The sequence below is a fragment of the Macaca nemestrina genome, chromosome 12 (genome assembly GCF_043159975.1).
Source record: "Macaca nemestrina isolate mMacNem1 chromosome 12, mMacNem.hap1, whole genome shotgun sequence".
In the NCBI taxonomy this organism is placed as follows: Eukaryota; Metazoa; Chordata; class Mammalia; order Primates; family Cercopithecidae; genus Macaca; species Macaca nemestrina.
The window spans coordinates 3,649,946-3,671,943 of NC_092136.1; the positions used below are offsets into that span (position 1 = coordinate 3,649,946).

General features: G+C 52.6%; 1 protein-coding gene across 6 annotated transcripts in view; it reads left to right on the forward strand.

The window, feature by feature from the left end:
- LOC105469739 (SH3 and multiple ankyrin repeat domains 2) overlaps positions 1 to 21,998 on the forward strand; it is a 666,868-nt gene that overhangs the window by 109,078 nt on the left and 535,792 nt on the right. For all 6 annotated transcript variants that reach the window (XM_011721220.2, XM_071074114.1, XM_011721226.2 and 3 more), the window contains 4 exons: positions 2,314 to 2,385; positions 5,643 to 5,751; positions 19,783 to 19,934; positions 21,187 to 21,354. In XM_011721220.2, coding sequence (XP_011719522.2) covers positions 2,314 to 2,385; positions 5,643 to 5,751; positions 19,783 to 19,934; positions 21,187 to 21,354 — 501 coding nt within the window. The remainder of the gene's footprint in view (positions 1 to 2,313; positions 2,386 to 5,642; positions 5,752 to 19,782; positions 19,935 to 21,186; positions 21,355 to 21,998) is intronic.

Genomic DNA, 21,998 nt, shown 5'->3' on the forward strand with positions numbered 1-21,998 from the left:
AGTGGTGACGTCCGGGAGTGGTGGTGAGGGCCAGAGAAGGTATTCATGGAACAGTGTGTGTGTTGTGAGTCTGGCCATCCACAAGTCCCCAGATTGACGTTGCAGCTGGTGCTCTGATTTCATTGTCATGAAATTGTTGCTGATACTTTCTGTTTGGTTTTTGTTTTGTTTTGCTTTTGAGACCGAGTCTCGCTCTGTCACCCAGGCTGGATTGCAGTGGTGTGATCTCGGCTCACTGCAGCCTCCGCCTGCTGGGTTCAAGTGATTCTCATGCCTCAGCCTCCTGAGTAGCTGGGATTACAGGTGCCCACCACCATGCCATGCCCAGCTAATTTTTGTATTTTTAGTAGAGACGGGTTTCACCATGTTGGCCAGGCTGGTCTTAAATTTCTGGCCTCAGGTGATCCACCTGCCTTGGCCTCCCAAAGTGCTGGGATTACAGGTGTGAGCCACCATGCCTGGCCAAAATTGTTGCTGGTACTTAGGTTTATTCATCTCCCCAGGCCACTGTCCCACCAGGTGACCCACTGCAAAGGCTGAGATTGACCCAGGAATTGACACATTAGGGGCAGGCATCAGTCTGGGCTCTTTGCTTCAGATAATTTCAGCATAATAGGGTGGGCTGCTCATGAAACGTTGGAGAAATAGCAAGAAAAAGGATTTGTGGTTCTGAGCCGGTGTCCTCTGTAGTCACGGGCTATAAATGTTTATGACTCTGGAATAAACACTCCCCGCTTGAATACTTTACCCTCTTGCCCAGAGATGCTATAGGCCCGAGCGGATTATTTTATATCTGGAAAGGGGACCCGTGGAATTGAATTCCCTGAGACTTTTAGGCTTAGCCACATGATTGTGAGCCTGAGAAGGCACCTGGCATCATTCTCAGTGGCTTCTGAAATCTGGACCAGAGGCGTGATTGGTTCCAGGGCATGGACACACAGAACCTGCTGTCCTGGAATCTAGAATCAGAGGTGGAAATTCTAAAATGGGCCTGTAGCTCTTCCTACCTGCTCTGTTCTGGGAAATGAATGGGTGCCCTTCTGACCAGCACACTGTCTCCCCGAACTCTGTGCAGCCTGCATTTCACAGAACTTTCTGATTTCACAGCTGGTTTATTTTGGCACTTGAAAACAAAACCCTACAAGTATCAGTCTGTGCACAAGAATTTTGTCTTTTGTCAAATAGCCGTTTTGTCTGGCATGGTGGAAAAAGGAGAGTAGGGTTGTTTATTTGGAAGCGTTCCATGAGATGCGGCTTTCGGTTTCAGGATGAGCTCACCCACCCACTACTCCGCACTGTCATTTTACCCAGGGGCAGTTTTTGCTGGCCCTGAGCACACGTGTAACCGTGCAGGGTGATGGCATCAAGGGCAGTAAGGAGGGAGAGAGAAAGTGGACTTGTCTAGTGGCAGGTCTGTGCCAGGAGGCTTGCATTCAATGCTCAGGCCACTCTGGGAGGTGGTGCTGTTATCCCCATGGGGCAGATGAGGAAACTGAGGTGAGACAGGAAAGTGCCCAGCCCTGAGTTACCCTGTGAGTTGAGAGCGTTAGGGCTGGGATTGAAACAGAGGTCCCGACTCCAAACTGCTGTGACTCCTAAATGCTCAGTGTCCTTCCCAGACCTTCTGCAGCATCTCCAGCCCAGCGGGGCGCTGGGGGAGGGAGGAGGTGTTTTAGAGACCCACCAAGCCCGCTCCGACAGTGTTGCTTACTCCCTACATCCGAGGAAGACATGCCCCTCGGTCCATGCAATGATGTAATTTCCAGTTCAAAGGAGGCGCTGCTGTTTGCAGGGAAAAACAGTAGCTCCAGCGTTCTGGGTGGAGGTTGCAGGAGTACAGGAGGTGGGGCTTTTCCCAGGTGGGGCTTCTAAGGTGTCTTTTAACTAAGGTGGACGATGTAGGAGAAAAACCTGGTGTTTGGAGCAGCATCCTTGTTTACCAAAAATGCCTTGTCGAGGGCTGATCGATTCCCCCGGGAGGAACCGTCACCATCCTGTTAGCTGGGGAGCCCATCACCAGGTGGGAGACCTCCCAGCTCCTCACCTGCAGGATCTTCCCTTCCCCTTGCTCCTGTTTCTTTTTATGTTTTTTTGGCTAAACTGCTGCAGAATCTTGGCAAACGTGACGCTTAGGATGTTGTAGGCTCTGGGGTGCGAATACCAGTCATTTATTTAAAACTGGAAGAGTTTGCTGTGGGGTTCCCCGTCTTCTATGACATAGCCAAGGAACAGGCCCATTTTCCCTCTGAACAGCTGTGTGAAGCATTGACCTGTTTTCTTTCTCTCTCTTTTTTTTTTTTTCCCCTGTGCCAGTTTCGATACAAGAAGCGGGTGTATAAACAAGCCAGTCTCGATGAGAAACAGTTGGCCAAGCTCCACACAAAGGTATGCAGGGAACGGGCTGTTATTTACACGTACGGCGTCCTCATTGTTATCTTGTTGTGTTATCTTTAGACACTCTGCTTCCAGGGGCACCTGCTGTGTACCTGGCGTGGCATGTGGCCAGTCTGGGATGTACAGGCAGACCGGCCGCCACGGTGCACACTGCGGAGACCCACCCGGGAAGCAGCAGGGGCTGCTTGGTGTGGCCGTGGGGGCTCGGGGAAGGGGGGGCAGATCCCACTGGCTGCTACAGGGAGGATCAAAAGTGGTAGCTCCGAAGAGAGTGGGATCTAGACGCACGGCGTGGTGGAGGGAAGAGGGTCCATGCCGAGTCCCATATTAGTGTTCTGCTGTTGTTGCTTCAGGAAAAACCTTGTGAAAGTGCTGTTGACGTAAACTGCACTGAAGTTAGACTGCAGGTGAGCAGCAAGGGCATTGCACACGGTGTTCACAACCTGGCAGAATGCACTATGCCTTGAGCTCAGAGTCCCACATAAGACATCCACGCCACGGACACCCTGCTGTTTCTCAGGGTGCTGTGTGAGTTGAGGAGGAGGCATGGAGGGGGGTCTGAGGCATAGGGTATGTGGGCCGAGCAGTTTGCTTAACTGACAGGAGGAGGAATCTGTAATACCCAGGAGGCTTTTGTCCCGGCCCCTGGTGCTGTTCCTAAGGAGACCCCAAGAGCATTCCCTGCAGAGCATGGGGTGGAGAGTCGGGGCAGCTGCCTGAAGCGCTTCCCTTTGAGGGCCCTGGTGCTCTCCAGGTGAGCTTCCCTGCAGCTGCGAACTCACCAATGGCTTTCTCAGCCAGCAGGATCCTCTCGGGTTTTGTTTGGCTGCCCCCACTTCTTACATCAGATGGATGCAAGGATTCCGTTTGGTTGGTTTGTTTGAGACAGAGTTTTGCTGTGTTGCCCAGGCTTCAGTGCAGTGGCATAATCTTGGCTCACTGCAACCTCTGCCTCCCGGGTTCCAGCGATCCTTCTGCCTCAGCCTCCCGAGTGGCTGGGATTACAGGCACGCACCACCATGCCTGGCGATTTTGTATTTTTAGTAGTGATGGGGTTTTGCCATGTTGGCCAGGTTGGTCTCAAACTCCTGACCTCAGGTGATCCATCCACCTCGGCCTCCCAAAGTGCTGGGATTACAGGCGTGAGCCACTGTGCCCGGCGGGATTCTTACTGTACTCACTGGGTTCTAATCTGTCATTATCATTATTGATTTTTGTGCTCAGGTTGTCCAGATGTGGCCGGCAGTTGCCCTTCCTCTGGTGCTCTGCCCTGTGGCTCGTCCCCAGCATCCTGAACGCACCGGCCACTTTCTGGCACAAGATGCTCTGGGCTCTTCCTATCCTTCCCCTGCCTCTGCCCTGGAGTTTGCCTGGAAAGCGGCATTCAGACAGCAAGGTTTTTTTTTTTTTTAATCACCCTCTGATGTGCAGATAAAAACGTATTTGTGAATTTTAAAAATGCTGATTTGTAAATAACAATGCAGGGTTTCAGTGACATCATGTGTAGGTCGTGCGTTTTGGGGCATTGGATCAGGTCTGGTTCTGGACTCTACAGAAAACGGTCAGGTGGAAATCCCGCCTGTGCCAGGAGGCTGAGAGGCCCAGGAACCTGCTGTGTCAGAAGCCACCTTTGTCCCCTTTCTTTGAGAGAGGTACAGAGTAGGGACAAAGAATTAGGCTGGTGAGGAGTATTAGACGCAGCAGGCAGAGGGGTGCCAAGTCCCACAGTCCTGCTCAGACAGCCCAGGCTGGCTCTGGATGGGCAGAGGATCATGACTTTTCTTACAGCGAGGCTGGGAGGGTAGGAAAGTTCCCACCCCGTCAGGTTGAGCTGCGGACCATCATGACCTCACAGCAAATGAGCCCCGCCCTTCACCTTGAGCCACTCGGGGACCAGGCTTCGCTGTTTTCTGCCTGTGTGGCCACGGGGTTCACCACAAAGTGGGTTAAGTACCAATCCGCGGGCCTCACTCTGTGGCGATGGAGGCAGGAGGCTGGCCCTGGAAACTGGAGATTTGAAAAGTGCTCCAGCAGCCCGGCTGTCTCTTCCGAAAGCAGAGGAACATCCGTAGCTCTCAGCAAAGTATCTAAGGCCATTTGCGCTGCTTTTACGAAATACCTTGGGTAACTTATAAACCACAAAAGTGTGTCTCTCACCATTCTGGAGGCTGGAAGTCTGAGATCGTGGCATCGGCAGGTTCAGCATCTGGCGAAGGCCTAGTTCCTGTTCCTGGTTGGGATGGCCATCGTCTTGCTCTGCCTTCATGCGGAGGAAGGGGCAAGGGAGCTTTCTGGAACCTCTTCTGCAGTGACACTACTCCCATTCACGAGGGCTTCACCCTCCTGACTTTGTCACCTCCCAAAGGCCTTACCTCTCAATGCTATTACATCGGAGATTATTCAACTTAGGAATTTTTGGGGGATGCACACAGTAAGTCCGTAGCACCAGGATGGTGAAGAGTGAGGGGATTTTAAACATTCATCCAGGACAGGCTGATGATTTAAACATTCATCCAGGACTTGCCTTGTGCCAGACACTGTGCTCAGCCTGTGGTTCCAAAAGCCTCAGCTCCAGGAGCCTCAGGGCTTGCAGTGCGCCCTGGCGAGAGTGGGTCTCCCGAGTGTACCAGTCAGGAACTTTCCCAGACCCTGGAAAGACATTTGTTTTTCTTTCTTGAGACAGGTCTTGCTCTGTTGCCCAGGCTGGAGTGCAGTGGCATGAACACAGCTCACTGCAGCCTTGGCTCAGGTGATCCTCTTGCCTCAGCCTCCCGAGTAGCTGGAATCACGTGTTCCACCACATCTGGCTAATTTTTAATTTTTATTTTTATTTATTTATTTATTTATTTGTTTATTTATTTATTTTGAGACGGAGTCTCGCTCTGTCGCCCAGGCTGGAGTGCAGTGATGTGATCTCGGCTCACTGCAAGCTCTGCCTCCCGGGTTTACGCCATTCTCCTGCCTCAGCCTCCCGAGTAGCTGGGACTACAGGCGCCCGCCACCTCGCCCGGCTAGTTTTTTGTATTTTTTAGTAGAGACGGGGTTTCACCGTCTTAGCCAGGATGGTCTCAATCTCCTGACCTCGTGATCCGCCCGTCTCGGCCTCCCAAAGTGCTGGGATTACAGGCTTGAGCCACCGCGCCCGGCCATAATTTTTTGATTTTTTTGTAGAGATGGGGTCTTACTTCGTTGCTCAGGTTGGGACATTTCTTATAAAGATGTTTGAATTGTATTGTTTTTCCTTCTAGACCAATCTGAAGAAATGCATGGATCACATTCAGCATCGCTCGGTGGAGAAGATCGCCAAGATGCTGGACCGAGGCCTGGATCCCAATTTCCACGACCTCGAGACCGGAGGTGGGCACTCGCTAGAGGGGACCTTACCAGGCTTTACGGAAGCATAGAAAAGGCCAGCCCGCTGCTCAGGCTACCCGTGAATGACGTGGCCGTTACGTTTTACTTGGTTTTGCTTGGTGTTTACAGGTGCATTCTCACTCTCCTGGCTTCTCAGTCAGCAGGGGCTGAGTCCGTCTTGTCCATGGGGCATCCCCAGCGTCTTGCACGGGGCCTGGAGCACGGCAGGTGCTCGGTGCAGAATTGTTGAGGAAGTGAATGAATGAGCAGATGACACGCATGTGTTGTGCCCCTGTGTGCCAGCCTTGGATCTTTGGAGACACATATGTTTGTAAAGGCGGAGGATGTGTGTTTCTGCCTTCCGCTGGGCACGGGCAGCCCAGCAGACAGGCATCTGCACACACGCATCTTCTTATTCCCCTGCTGGAAACCGCATTCCTAACGAGTGTGGGCCTCTAAGCATCGGTCGGGAAAGACGGCCCAGGCCCTTGGTGGTTCCACGAGTGTGTCTTTGCAGCGTGACCGTCCTGTGCACCAAAGGGTTCAGTGCCAGCCCCCGCCTCCACTCAGCGTCAATAGCAACACCTAGTTGTGACAACCAACAGTGTCTCCAGACATCACCCACTGTCCCTGGGTGTGAGCACTGTCACCCCAGGTGACAGTCCCTTGCCAGCAGGGCACCAGCTGGAGTTGGCAGGCAGAGGTTAGGTCTTATGGAGAACCAAGAGAGGCGGAGCTGAGGGTCTCCATAGCAACTCAGAGTATGCCCCCTCAGGTGGGCTATCCTGGGCTGGGGACACTCCTCCTGGGCTCAGGGCAGTGGGCACCTCCCTCCCCTCTTGTCTTGAGTGTGCCAGCCCTGCTTCTGGCCCCTGCATGGTGTGCAGTCGTCACGTACTGGTGTCACACCTCCAAAATATAAAATACACAACAAATGCGTTTGTCAACTGAAGGATGCCACTTTCTCATCATTTGTGGGAACCCCTCAGACCTCTGAACGCCGGGGGAGACCCTGCTGGGTGTGGATCCAGCCTGCACAGCTCTGCCTGAGCACTGCTGGAGGACTGTCCTCGCCTCTTTGCAGTTGTCTGTGTCTCTTAGGCTTCACTGTGAGCGGCAGGAGGAGCCGGCACAGGAGCTTTGATGCCTGTGACATCAGGAGGCAGGACTGCATGAGCGTGGCTCGGAGGGGCAGAGTGCACCCAGCGGGTAGGGAAAGGATAGGAAGGTGAGTGCCTGTCTACAGCTGAGCAGGCCCCAGGCCCTGCGCCGATCCTCCATGAGTCAGGGAAGCCTGAGGGTCTGTGTGCAGGGCAGTGACGTGGACAAGGCCGAGCTTTCGCTGGAGGTCTGGGCAGTCCCAGCTGATGGCATGAAGCAGGAGGCTGAGTGGGGCTTGTGTTGCTGGGGACATCTGGAGAGGAGGAGAGCGGAAAGGCAGTGATGGGGCAAGGGCATGTGGCAGGCAGGAGTAGTAGAGTCTAGGCCTGCAGGGCATCTGGAGGGTGGTGGGCAGTTGCAGGGCTTCATCTTATGTGAGTGGTGGCCCTCAGCCGTGGAGCCGGCAGTGGGAGGAGGAGAGGAGCTGAGGTGGGAAGCAGAGAGGCCTGACCCGGGCATGGTGGTGTGACGGAGAGCGTGCAGGTCTGCAGGCAGCTCGGGAGAGTCCTGGCCAGTCGGCCTTCCCCGATGTGGACGCATTCTGTGCTGCGCTGACGTGGCAGTTTCTCTCTGGCGATGGCCTCTGCACCAGCTCCTGGCTCTGTGAGGACTTGAGCCCTTTCCATCTGAGGCTGTGAAAGTAAATGGACCCAGGGGCTCCTGAGCTTGACCTTGAGCCTCGGAGCACCTCCACGGGCAGCCTTCATCCTGAGCTGCTGACCTGGACTCTCCCTGGAGACAGCCTTTGGCCGTGGCTCCCACCACCCTGGCAGAGCCACTTAGGTCTTCATCCTGGCCTCATCCAGGGCTGTTTCTAATGCTGCTGTGGGGTAACCAGGCAGCGTGGCCCTCTGTCTTGCCTTGGCCTGGCCGGCAGTAGAAGGAGGCTGGGAGTCCCTTCTGAGCTGCTGTGCTCCTCTCTTCCTCATGTGCCCGCTGTAATTGGCCCCCGTCCCAAGCCAGGCCTCCCCCGGCTTCCTTCACCAGACTGTTGTTGGTGTCTTGACTTTAAGAGTTCTGAAATGACTGTTATTCCAGAATAGACCCTCAATTTGCTGCTAAAAACGCATCAGTGCAGACTCTGAACAGGTAAGCAGCGATTTCTCTGGGCCCTGCCTGGAGTTAAAGCTGCTGCCACTCGAATCCTGGATTAGGCCGGTGCCAAACATCAAGTTCATAGTTGTTAGAGCCATTGTGGAGGTGCGTAATTAAAGAGGGAGAAAGACCTGACCACGTTCCCCAGAACTCAGGAGAGACGGCTCGGGAGCCTGTTCCGTGGAGATGGTAGCACGGAGTTACCTTTCGAAAGTTCTGAAATATTCTCATGATGACAAGCCTCCGGGCTGGTTTACTGATGACAAAGACCAAACCCAGAGAAGACACAGGAACTCCTGCTGTCATCAGGTCCCTGACAAGTGGCTCCTGGGAAAGATCACTTAAGGACAGGCGTTCTAGGGTCTCCAGCAAAGGCAGAGACCCGTGGGGCCGGGGCCTGGGACGGGGCCCCGGTGGGTCTGGTGCTCAAAGACAGAATGCGTGCGTGCTTCCTTACAGGACACTTCCCTGCATCACCCAGGGAGACGATGAGCACACACAGAGGTTGGGGGTTTATTTTGTTTTGGTTTTGGCCTCGACAGAAATCATTACCCCTCCCCTCCTCTTTCCTTTTTGTTTTTTTTTTTTTTTTTTGAGACAGGGTCTCCCTCTGTTACCCAGGCTGGAGTGTAGTGGTGCAATCTCAGCTCCCTGCAGCCTTGACCTCCCAGGTTCAGGTGATTCTCCCACCTCAGCCTCCCAAGTAGCTGGGACTGCAGGCATGTGCCACCACGCCAAGCTATTCTTTGTAGAGACGGGGTTTTGCCATGTTACCCAGGCTGGTCTCAAACTCCTGAGCTCAGGTGATCACCGGCCTCGGCCTCCCAAAGTGCTGGGATTACAGGTGTGAGCTACCGCGCCTGGCCTCTCCCCTCCTCTTCCCTCCCCTTCCTTCTTCTTGGGACAGGGTCTCCTTCTGTCACCCAGGCTGGCACGATCACAGCTCACTGCAGCCTTGACCTCCTGAACTCAGTTGATCCTCCCGCCTCAGCCTCTTGAATAGCTGGGACTACAGGTACATGCCACCATACTCGAAATTCTGCCGCTGGAATTCTGGATTAGGCCGGTGCCAATGCAGAAAGTCCATAGTTGTTGTGAACCACTGCGAAGCAGCAGAATTAAAGGAGAAAGACCTGACCGTGTTTCCCAGAACTGAGTAGAAACGGCTTGGGAGCCTGATCCGTGGAGACAGTAGCACAGAGTTACCTTATGAATGTTCTGAAATATTCTCACGATGACAAGCCTCTGGGCTAATTTTTATATTTTTTTGTAGAGATGAGGGTCTCCCTATGTGACCCAAGCTGGTCTTAAACCTCCTGGGCTCAAGCAGTCGTCCTGCCTCGGCCTCCTGAAGTGTTTGGATTACAGGCGTGAGCCACTGAGCCCAGCCTCTTATTTTCAATTTTAAAATTTAAAGCAGAATTATGGAATCAGTTCTCCCCTGGTTGTTGCCAAACGGCAATTTTATGAATCAGTTTTTCTTCTCGTAGTGGCTCATATTTCTCTATAAAGCAGAACTTCCTCTTCTCCTGCCTCCCTTTTGTGAAATGAGCAGAGCGGATTTTTTAGAGCAGTTTTAGGCTGACAGAAAATTGCATGTGAGTTCCCATATTGTCCCCTCCCCCAGTTTCCCGTGTTAGTAATATCTTGCTTTAGTGTGGCACATGTGTTACCATCAGTGAACCAATAGTGATCCTAAAGTCAGAGCTTACACGACGGTTCGTGCTTGGTGTAGCACCCACTAGTGATCCTAAAGTCGAGCTTACACGAGGATTTATGCCTGGAGTTGTACCCACGAGTGATCCCAAAGTCCAGAGCTTATATGAGGGTTCAAGCTTGGTGTTGTACATTCTGTCACTTTTGCCAGATGTCCTGTATCCACCATCACAGTATCATAAAGATCAGCTTCACGGCCTGAGAGCTCTTCTGTGCCCCTGTTCATCCCTGAGTCCCTGTAAGCTGCTGACCCTTTTTGTTTTGTTTTGTTTTGGGTTTTTTTGAGACTGAGTCTCTCTCTGTCGCCCAGGCTGCAGTGCGGTGGCACGATCTTGCCTCACTGCAACCTCCGCCTCCCGTGTTCAAGCGATTCTCCTGCCTCAGCCTCCCAGTAACTGGGATTACAGACATGTGCTACCATGCTCAACTAATTTTTTTATTTGTAGTATAGATGGGGTTTCACTACATTGGCCAGGCTGGGCTCACATTCCTGACCTCAGGTGATCTGCGCACCTCTGCCTCCCAGAGTGCTGGGATTACAGGCATGAGCCACCACACCCAGCCTTGCTGACCCTTTCACGTTCTCCTTTTCCAGAATGTTCTAGAGCTGGAATCTTATCACACAGTGTGCTTCAGATCGGCTTCTTTCACTTGGCAGCACGTGCGGAAGGTGCCTCCAGGCCTTTCACAGCTTGGAAGCATGTTTCCTGTTTGCGCTGGACAATGTTCCATTTTCCGACGTACCGCGGTTTGCTTATCCACTCGCCTTCTAAAGGACGTCTGGGCTGCTTCCAGCTTTTGGCAATTGTGGGTCAAGCTGCCATAAACACCTGTGTGTGGGTTTTTGTACAGGTAAAACTAACAGTGATCATATACACTGACATATTTTTGTAAGGCCAAAAACATTATGTATGGCAAATAAAAAGGGAAAAGGGGTAACTAAGGGAGAAAGTTCCGAAACTGAAGGCCAAGTGCAGACCCACGGGTCGGCTGCAGACAGCGCAGGTGGCCCTGGCCTCACACCACCCCGCTTCCCAACTTCTGCGCCTGCCACCAGTGTCTCAAGAATTCTCACTTGTTTTCTCAAATCAGGAGAGAAACCAGCAGTGCTGACAGAGGGGCAGTGAAGTGGGGACCCAGGGTGACGAGGGAAAAGAGAAAAGTAAGCCGGGGTGGGTGCTCTCAGAAACAAAGGTAGCTGTGGGTAATTCCAGAGCAATGGCTTATAGCAACCCTCAGGCACACACAGAGCGAGTATCAGGGGAGACAAGCTTAACACAAGCTCCGGTGAGAAGCCAGAGCCCCATGTTGCCAGGGAGGACACCACCTTCACTTTGTTTCTGTCAAGGCAGAGTAAGAGAAGGCAGAGTGGGAAGGACGGATATGCATCCTCCTGACTGAAACGCCGACACTCCCCGGCCACACGGATGACACCACTGTTAGAGACGCTGGGCTTCAGAGGTGCAGGACCAGGGAGCCCTATGTTGGAACTGCAGAGGTGACCCTTCCAATGCCCAGCTCAATGCCAGGCCATGGAGAGCCCCAGAGAGGAGACTTTAACCCCCGCTTCTCTGCAGCCGGCTGTGTGAAGACCAGGTTAAAGAACCTCTCTCAGCTTCCATCCTCTTGTCTCCTAAACTGAATGATAACAGGGCAGGAAAAGGTGAGCATTAGATGAGCAGTGTGGTGCTATCAGGCTATTTTCACATTGCTGTAAAGAAATACCTGAGGCTGGGTAGTTTATAAAGAAAAGAGATTTAATTGGCTCTAGGTTCTTCAGGCTGTACAGGAAACTGGTGGCATCTGCTTCTGGGGAGGCCTCTGGGAGCTTTTACTCATGGCGGAAGGCAGAGGAAGAGCAGGCGCATCGCATGGCGAAAGCAGGAGAGAGAGAGGGAGGTGGGGAGGGGGAGAGAGAGAAGGGGAGAAGGGGAGAGAGAGAGAGAAGGGGAGAGGGCCAGAGAGAGAGAGAGAGACGGGCAGAGGAGGAGAGAGAGTGAGAAGGGGAGAGAGGGAGAGAGAGAGAGAGGTGCCACACTTTTAAACAATCAGATCTTGTAAGAGTTCACTCACTTTTGCCAGGACAGCACCAAGGAAGGGGATGGTGCTAAACCATGACAAATCCATCCCCAGGATCCAGTCACTTCCCACCAGGCCCCACCTCCAACCCTGGAGATTACATTTCCACATGAGATTTGGGCAGGACACCCATCCAAACCATATCAGTGGTTAAGCCTGTGGGACATGTGCCACCCTTAATAGAGTTTCCAGAATGTTCCTGTCATCAGCATCAACTACAGCAGCTCAATCAATGTTGTTTTCTCCTGGTTTTGGACGCAGAGGGAGAAATATAGGGTTGGCTCTGGCAGGCTGCCTCCAGGAAACAGGCAGGGTGACCAATGTGTCCGGTTTTCCTGGGACTGCCCTGATTTTAGTGCCGAATGCCCCATATCCTGGGAAGCCTGGTGGTCCCAGGGAGACTGGCACTGTCACCCACCCTACCAGTAATAAGGGCACTTGAGAGTGATAGCTGCAGTCTGTTGGTGACCTGCTGTGCTCCAGCAGCAAACAGGGCCTTGCCAGGCCTCGGCTCTGTAATCAAGGGGGGGTCCCCTGCAGGCACCACTGTCTTGGGAGGAATCTGAAGCTCTGAGAGCCCAGCTGAGCGGCCGCCAGGGCTGATGTCTGCGTCCCCCATACTGTTGAACCCTAACCCCCTAGGTGATGGTATTAAGAGGGTGGGGCCCTTATGAATGGGATTAGTGCCCTTACAAAAGAGGCCGAGAGAGCTCCCTCGCCCCTTCCACCCTGTGAGGCCGCAGCAAGAAGGTGGCCTCTGTGAGCCAGGTAGACACACGCCAAATCTGCCAGCACCTTGATCTTGGACTTCCAGCCTCCAAAACCGTGAGCAATACGTGTCTGTCACTTCTAAGCCACCTAGCTTCTGGCATCTTGTTACCACAGCCCAGTCTAGCAGTCGCTGAGTCATTGTGGAGGGCAGGGGCAGAGCCTGGGCTCCGCTTGCCCTTGGAGGTCCCTGCTGTCAACTCCTGGGGGAAAAGACAGTGGGACAAACAGGGGTCTCTTAGCATTAGCCGGCCTGGCTAGACATGGATGACCCAGGCAGGCCCAGGTAGGGGACAAGCTGTTCACATTCCCACTTTCCTCCTGGTTGTCGGCCACAGCCTGGGCATGTTCCCATCCCATATTTTAGCCTCTCCACAGTGAGTTTGGTGACTTCTCAAAGCCACCTGGGGAGCAGCAGAGTCTGTGCTTAGAGTTGAAAGCAGCCTTTTTGCTAAGCTTAGGAAATGACGCCTTGCTCAGTCCCAGGCCCTGCAGACCTGGGCCCCATGTCCCTGTTTTGGGACTGGACATGGGGCGGGAGCAGAGAGAAGCAGCCCTCTAGACTGAGATAATTAAATCCCAGTGGAATGACCTGTCAGTGAAAACATAACAGCCTGTGTGATTGCAGGCGACCATCTGGTACCTGTTCTAAATGTAAATTTTATTAAGTAACGGTGATGAAAGTAGTGTTAAAAAAAAAAAAAAACAAAGACTTCCCCCACCAGAGTCTCAGGGCTCGTCTCCTGCTTTGGTTGGAACCTCTGAGATGAGACCCAGTCATGTTTCCAAGCCCCGAACAGAAAGTGAACCTGACAATTTGAACAAAACTTAGGTTGGCCCTTTTATCTTGCACCATTGTCTCCAAATTTGAGAGAAGCCTTAGGAACCGCAACAGAGGTCTGGTTAATAAAGCTAGAAATGCCTTTCGACTCTTTAAGTATCTGGATGAGAAGTCAGAAAGAGAGGTTCCTTTGTGAAGCCCGATTCCGCAGAGCACCTGTGATGCGTGTGGACCTCACTGATGAAATCCAGTTACTGAATCTGTTTCCAGGGCCGTGGTGCACTCATTGCCTATGAGGCTGAGCTCCTCCAGTTCGGCCACCCCCCATCCCCGGCTCCCCCTTCTTGCTGCTGTGGGGCTTTGTCGCCGGGGAGCCCCTTCCCACCTCCCGCACCACCCAGTTAGGAGGCCTCAAGGACATTCTGGGTCCTGGTGCACCGACTACCTTCAGGGCATCGTCGTGAAGAGCGGAAGGGGCTTGTTTGATGCGTGCAATGACTGACAGTTCATGCTCCGCAGTCTCACCTTGGCCCCTGAGTGAATCACCCAGTGCGATTCCCCAGAACTAACAGCACCTGGGAAGGTGAGGCAATTCAAGAGAATATGGTTCTGGAACCTCATGAACCTCTGTCTGCAGAGGGTGAGAGGTGCAGAAATTACCCAGTGCCAATGAAGGAGCTGGAAGACGTCGAGTAAATAACTCCCTTTGCTACTGGTGAATATATTTGGGTGCCTTTGGTTTGTTCGGTACAATTCCTTATAAAAAGAGACCTGTTTTTAAGGGTCCAATTATTTCAAATACAGTGTCTCATTATTTCAGGGTTTTTCTTACACACACCCTGCCATGCTCTTAGATGGAGCAAGGTGCCGTGCCTTCAGTAAGGAAAATGTGGCAGAGGGAGTGGCGAGGGTGGGGGTGACACGGAGGCAGGGGCCAGGGTCCTCAGGAGCCCCTCTTGGGGTCGGGGACAGAGCCCAGTTTTAGGTTGGCAGAAAAATCAGGCAGAAGGTACAGAGTTTTCCCCTGTGCACTTTCACTTCCAGCTCCCCTGTTGTTGACAGCTTGCACTGGTTTAGGGCATTTGTTACAATAACTGAAGTCCATAGTTTACATGAGGGTCCGTGCTTGGTGCTGCTCATGTTGTGGGTTTGGACAGATGCATCCTGTCCTGTACCCATCGTTATAGAATCACACAGCCTAGCTTCCTTGCCCTAAAACTGCTCTGTGCTCCACCTATCCATCCCTCCCTTGCCGTCTAACCCCTCACAACCACTGATTTTTTTTTTTTTTTTTTTGAGACAGAGTCTTGCTGTGTCACCCAGGCTGGAGTGCAGTAGCATGATTTCAGCTCACTGCAACCTCTGCCTCCCGGGTTCAAGCGATTCCCCTGCCTCACCCTCCTGAGTAGCTGGGACGAAGGCATGTGCTACCACGCTCAGCTAATTTTTGTATTTTTAGTAGAGACGGGATTTCACCGTGTTAACCGGTATAGTCTCGATCTCCTGTCCTCAAGATCTGCCCACCTCGGCCTCCCAGTGTACTGGGATTACAGGCACGAGCCACCACGCCTGACCAACCACTGGCTGTGTAGTTTTGCCTTTTCTAGAATGTCATCAAGTTGGAATCACACAGCATGCAGCCTTTTCAGATCAGTTTCATTCATTTGGCAATATGCATTTAAGCTTCCTTCGTGTTGTGTCGTGGCTTGACAGCTCGTCTCTCTTTAGTGTTGAACAGCATCTTGCTGTCTGCATGTGTCACGGATAATTTATCCACTCAGCTACTGAAGGACCTCTGGATTGTTTGCCGTTTTGGGCAATGGTGAATAAAGCTGCTGTCAACACTAACACTGAGATTTCTGTGTGGGCGTACGTTTTCAGCTCATTCAGGGAGACACCTAGGAGCTGAGTTGCTGGATCGTGGAGTATGTGCATGTTTACTTGTGTGTGAACTCGTCACACTGTCTTCCAAAGTGACTGCACCATTTGGCACTCCTGCCAGCAATGTTGAGAGTTCCTGTTGCTCCACATCCTCACCAGCATTTGATGTCAGTGTTCTAGATTTTCATCATTCTGACAATTGCGTCGAGGTATTTTTTTTTTTTTTTCCCAAGACAGGGACTTACTCTGTCTCCCAAGCTGGAGTGCAGTGGTGTGATCATGGTTCACTGCAAACTTGATCTCAGCTCAAGTGATCCTCCTACTTCAGCCTCCTGAGTAACTGGGACTACAGGCGTGTGCCACTATGCCTGGTACATTTTAAAATTTTTAGTAGAGGCGAGGCCTTATGTTGCCCAGGCAGGTCTTGAATTCCTGGGCTCAAATGATCCTCCTGCCTTGGCTCCCAAAGTGCTGCGATTGCAGACATGAGCCACTGAACACAGCCTCTAATTGTTGCTTTAATTTGCGGTTTCCTAATGACATACAGTGTGCAGCATCTTCTCATGTCTGAGTTTGCCATCTGAATATCTTCTGTTGTGAGGTATCCATTTAAATATTTTATCCTTCTTTTAGTTGGGTGGTTTGCTTGCTTGTTGGTGAGTTTTAAGGGTTCTCTGTATATTTTGGCTACAAGTATTTTATATGCTTTTCACAAACATTTTCTGCCAGTCTGAGCAGCAGCATTTTTTACATTAAATCTATTAACCCACACAATGGCCAGGAGGCAATTTTTTTTTTTTTTTTTCCAAGACGGTGTCTCGCTCTGTCACCCAGGCTGGAGTGCAGTGGCACTATCTCGGCTCACTGCAAGCTCTGCCTCCCGGGTTTACGCCATTCTCCTGCCTCAGCCTCCTGAGTAGCTGGGACTACAGGCGCCCGCCACCTCGCCCGGCTAGTTTTTTGTATTTTTTCAGTAGAGATGGGGTTTCACCGTGTTAGCCAGGATGGTCTCGATCTCCTGACCTCGTGATCCGCCCGTCTCGGCCTCCCAAAGTGCTGGGATTACAGGCTTGAGCCACCACGCCCAGCCAGGAGGCATTTTTAAACAAACTTTTCATTTTAGAACAGTTCTGGACTTACAGAATAAGTGCAAAGATAGTACAGATAATTTCCGTATATCCTACACCCAGGTTCCCCCCTTATCAGCATCTTACTCCAGTTTGGTACGCTTCTCACAATTAGAGAACGAATATTGATGCATTATTATTAACTGAAGTCCACATTTTTTTTCTTCTCTCATTAGCATTTATCTGCTGGTCCTTTTCTGTCCCCAGGCCCCACCCCGGTTCCCACACAACGTTCCCTCGTTCGTCTCCCTGGGCTTCTCTGGGCGGTGACCGTTTCCCAGGCTCTCCCTGTTGGTGATGACCTGGACAGTTTCAGAGGAGGACTGGTCAGGTGTCTGTAGGGTGCCCCTTATTGGGATCCATCTGGTGTTTTCACAATTAGACAGGGCTGTGGGTGTGGGGAGGAGGAGCACAGAGGGAAATGCCTTTCTCATCGCCCGGTGCCGAGGGCCTGTCCTGTTGGCATGGCTCATCGTGGGCGATGCTGCCCCCATCTCCTGGCTGAGCTTGTGTGCATCAGGTTTCCCCATGGAGAGATGCTCCCATTTTTCCCTTTTCCACACTGTGCTCTCAGAAGGAAGCCACTGTACACAGCCCACGCATAAGGGGTCGGGGGAATGGGGGCTACACGTCACCGCCTGAGGACAGAGAAGTGATGCGAATTGCTTGGAATTTGTCTGCATTGCAAGATCGGCCCCTTCCTCCCATTCACTTTTGAATCCCTTGCTTACTTCTATCGATGTGGCTGCACTCACTTTCTGGTTGGCTTATAACCCAGCTTTATCTATTCTGTTCCTTTTGCCTTTAGTCTTACAGAGTCCATTCATGTCTGGAGCTACCGAGGTCAGCAGTTCTTTCCCCATCCCTTTCAGTGAGGTTGTTTCCTACACCTGTGATACGTCTGTGGTCTTCTTTCACGTGATGGTTTCCTTCTGAGCATCCCCAGCCTCCTGAACTATCATCTTCTAAAAAACCTGCTGGAGGCCCCCCAGCCCTTTGGGGAAAGAGCTGGGTTTTGTTGACACCAGTCACTCCCCCTCATAGGAAGAATTGCTTGCCCAGTCATTTGATTTTTGCAGCCCCATTGATCTTGGACACTAGGATGCACCCAGGAGCACACACACATGGATATGCACACAAGCATGCACACACACAGAGGCATGCACACGCAAACATGCACACAGGCATGCAGACACATAGAGGCATGCACACACAGAGGCATGCAGACACATAGAGGCATGCACACACAGAGGCATGCACACACACAGGCATGCACGCACACACAGGCACGCACACACAGGCATGCACGCACACACAGGCATGCACACACACACAAGCATGCGCACATACAGCCATGCACACACAGAGGCATGCACACACACATACAGGCATGCACACACACAAGCATGCGCACATACACCCAGGCATGCACACAGGCATGTACACACACAGACAGGCACACAGACAGGCACACACACAGAGGCATGCGCGCACACACACAAGCATGCACACATACACACAGGCATGCACACACAGAGGCATGCATATACACACACAGGCATGTGCACACACACACAGGTGTGCATACATAAAGGCAGGCACACACAGGCATGCACACACAGGCACACACACAGGCATGCACACAGGCACACACAGGCATGCACACATACACGTAGTCATGCACACACACAGAGGCATGCACATGCATACACAGGCATGCACACACATACAGGCATGCACATGCACACACAGGCGTACATACACACAGGCATGCCCACACACACAGGCATGCACACACGCACACAGGCATGCACACAGGTATGCACATATACACCAGCGTACACATGCTCCAGCCTGCACTGCCCTGTGCCCGCTGGGTAGCAGCAGCTGTCTTAAACACTTACACTCCTCCTGCCTCCTACCCCCCCACCCCCCATTGCTGTGCTACCTCCCAGTGTCAGGACAAAGAGCTGTGGCTAGTGCCCTCCTGCTGCGCTTCCAGGAGCCCCCACTTCTCAACTTTTCGAAGCACATCTGCTCATCCCTGGAGCCACCTGGCTGCTGGGCAGCCTCTAGTTGGAGGGTCTGCATGTCTCTGAGGTTATCTCAAAATATTACAGGTGTTTTTACTCCCACCCATTGTTCACGTTGAGGGAGACTGGGGCCACTTCTGAGGTTATGCTTGTTGAGCTTCCAGTCTTCCTAGCTGGGGAGGACAGGAAGCCTGCTTTTCACATGGAGAGGGGATGAATGAAGATGCTGTCGTGTCTACACACGGCACACTCCTGACGTGGAAGGGTTGAGCCTGTGCATCTCACCACGAAGTGGCAAGCTGCAGAGTGGTTCCTAGGGTGAATTTTAAAAGTCCTCAGGATGGTACCCATTTGTGGATAAGTAAACATCAGAATTAAAAATAGATGGGAATAGTCAGTGCACACTCGCGAGGCAGGTGCCCTTTCTGGGATGGAGGGTGGTGGGATGGGGTGAGGGGTCAGCAAGGCACACCCCCCGTGGAAGGCATCCGAAGTCTTCCGTCACTGGAATGTGCTTCGAGACCGAGTGAATATTCACTGTTGGTGTTTCTGGGTCATGGGAACTTGCGTGTTGTCCTGGTACTCTGTGCACTTTTCTGGAACATTAAGAGCCTCTCATATGAACCACAGCAAAATAGTTCCTCATGCTTAGCAGTGGCCATGGTGAGCCCATTAGGAAGATGGAGATGGATGGAAAGATTTGTTGTCATAGATACTGATGTCCTTAGCCGCGCTCAGCTGCACACTGGTTCAGGGTCATCTGCACGGGACCCTTGTCCCTACAAAGGCAGGCGGCATCCTTCTGTCTGCTGGGCCCCTGCCCTCCCTCCTGGGTCATCCTGCACCGCGTTGATGAAGGAAAGTTTCCACTTACCCAGATCGGGAGCTCCAGGGGGCACGGACTCCGTGTCTTATCTGTGTGTGTGCCCCTGCAGCCCATGGCTGGCATCTCCTAAGATGCCCGTAAATGTGACATTGAATGAGGAAGGGTGGCTGTGTGCCTTTCCCATCTCTAACGAGGGCTTTAGTCCTTCACTCCTCCTGTACGGGAAGCACCCAGATGGCACAACAGGATTCTGCGTACTCAGAGGGAAGGGCACCAGGGCAGCCTCTTGGACTGTGGCCCACACAGCAGTCCCGTTGAATCCCTGCCTCTGCCACTCCTGTGATCCGCGCGTGACCCTGTGTGTCACTGCATCGCACGGGGTGCCTGAGCCACACTAGGCAGTGTGCCTGGACTCTTGGGGTTCCCGGGTGGTGGGAGCTGTAAACAGCCTGGAGGTGGTGGGGGGCGGGGGGCAGTTCTTTCAGCTTAGTTTTGGGCATCTGAATATGGCTGTGTGAGCGGTGTGACAAATGTCGGTTCTAAAGTGTGTGTGTTTGGGTTCCTCAGAGACCCCCCTGACCTTAGCCGCTCAGCTGGACAACGCTGTGGAGGTCATCAAAGCTCTCAGAAATGGCGGGGCTCACCTGGACTTCCGTGCCAAAGATGGGATGACCGCCCTGCACAAAGCTGCGCGAGCGAGGAACCAGGTTGCCCTGAAGGTAAACCCGGGCCCATCTTACGTGGGTGCCGCCCCCTGCTCTGTCTGATCCCCGGCAGCTGCCCCATCTCATCCCTGCAGTGCCCACCCTAGGGGGTCCGTGCACAGTGTTTGGCCCACCCTAGGGGGTCCGTGCACAGTGTTTCGGCCGGAGCTTGGAAGTGAAGCCAGGTTTCAGGTTTTCCTGTTCTCTCTCCTGGGTGTCGATGCTTTGAGAATTCGTGGTTCCCAAGAAGTCATCTTTCACCTTCTATTCAGTCAAGGGACTTGTGTTTTCGACCCATAAGGCCAGTGCTGAACCCCAGCCCCATCCACAGGGAGACTCATGATCATGAGAGCAGCACCAAGCGGGTGGTGTTAAGCCATTCCTGAGAATCCGCCCCCATGACCCATCACCTCCCACCAGGCCCCACCTCCAGCACTGAGGGTTACGATTTAAATTGAGATTTGGGTGGGGACGCAGAGCCACACCGTACCCGTTGGCTTCCTCGGAAATCAGGAGCGTTCTTGAAGATGCGATGCTTGCTAGGTTTGCCACCGTCGCGTGCAGATTGAGGTGGTTTTCCACTGGGCATGTAGGTTAAACCATGTACCTTTTCTCTCTTCGGCACATGCTGCCGTCACTGTATTGCTGCCCATGCCATACCATGGCACAGAATGTTGGCCAGGCCGAGGATGGGTCTGAGTGCTGCAGGTCTCCTCATCTGAACAACAGTCTGCCCTGCATTTCTGGGCACTGTTTGCTATTTCAGAACTAGAAATGTTACTGTCTAAAGTTATACCCCCCCACTTTTTTTTTTGAGACTGAGCTTCGCTCTTGTTGCCTAGGCTGGAGTGCCATGGTGCAATCTAGGCTCACTGCAACCTCCACCTCCCAGGTTCAAGTGTTTCTCCTGCCTTAGCCTCCCAAGTAGCTGGGATTACAGACGCCTGCCACCATGCCAGCTGTTTTTTTGTATTTTTCGTAGAGATGGGGTTTTGCCATGTTGGCCAGGCTGGTCTTGAACTCCTGACCTCGGGTGATCCGCCTGCCTCAGCCTCCCAAAGTGCTGGGATTACAGGTGTGAGCCCCCACACCCAGCCAAGTTATACCCTTCTTAATTCTGGGGAGCCCAGGAGAAGCACTGGGTACTCAGGGTGTGGGTTGCTTTGGCCTGTGGGAGGGTGGTCCTGGTGCTTCTTTCCTGATTGCCTCACTCTGCAAAAGGGGTCATGAGACCAATAACAACAGATTTTGATTTTTTTTTCCCTAGACTCTTTTAGAGCTTGGTGCATCCCCGGATTATAAAGACAGTTACGGCCTCACCCCCCTGTATCACACGGCCATCGTCGGAGGTGATCCCTATTGCTGTGAGCTTCTCCTGCATGAACATGCCACCGTGTGCTGCAAAGATGAGAACGGCTGGCACGAGATCCACCAGGTACGTGGGCCTGCTCCTCCACTCTGTCGTACCCACGAACCGACCTTCCCTTCTCCTCCGATCCCCCAGATATCAGGGCAGCCCGAAGGTTAGATCCTACCTTCGGGTATTTTGTTTAGTTTGCCCAGAGTTCCTAAAAATACGTGAATTGAAAATTATTTTAAAATGTGAATACCAGTATTTGAAAACAGACACATTTGCATACAAATAGACATTTCTGACTTCTCTGGAGAAACCGGGAGATTAGGCAAGGCTGCTGAGTTTCTGCACAGCACGAGTGCCCGGCAGTTATGGGGTAGACGCCGCCTTCCTAGAAGCCCTGCGCTTTCCAGGTTCCCACCGTCCTGACAGGGCAGGATACCAGAAAGCACTGGTGTTTTAGCACCAGTGTTTCCTGAGTACAGGTGAACCCCAGGAAGGCCTGATTTGCATGCACAAGGGGCATGTTTTTCAGGCCCCACCTTGCAACAGTTGGATTAGGAGATAGGTCACCCGTGGTCTTGGCAAGAAACAGACTTTTACCTGTTATCTGCAGTGAAAAGTCTTTACCTGATCAGATAGGGGTGTGGACGGGGTTAAAGGCTGAGGCCCCCATAGAAGAGCAGTCTTGGGGAGCCATCAGCATCTGTGAGCTGACGGGCAGG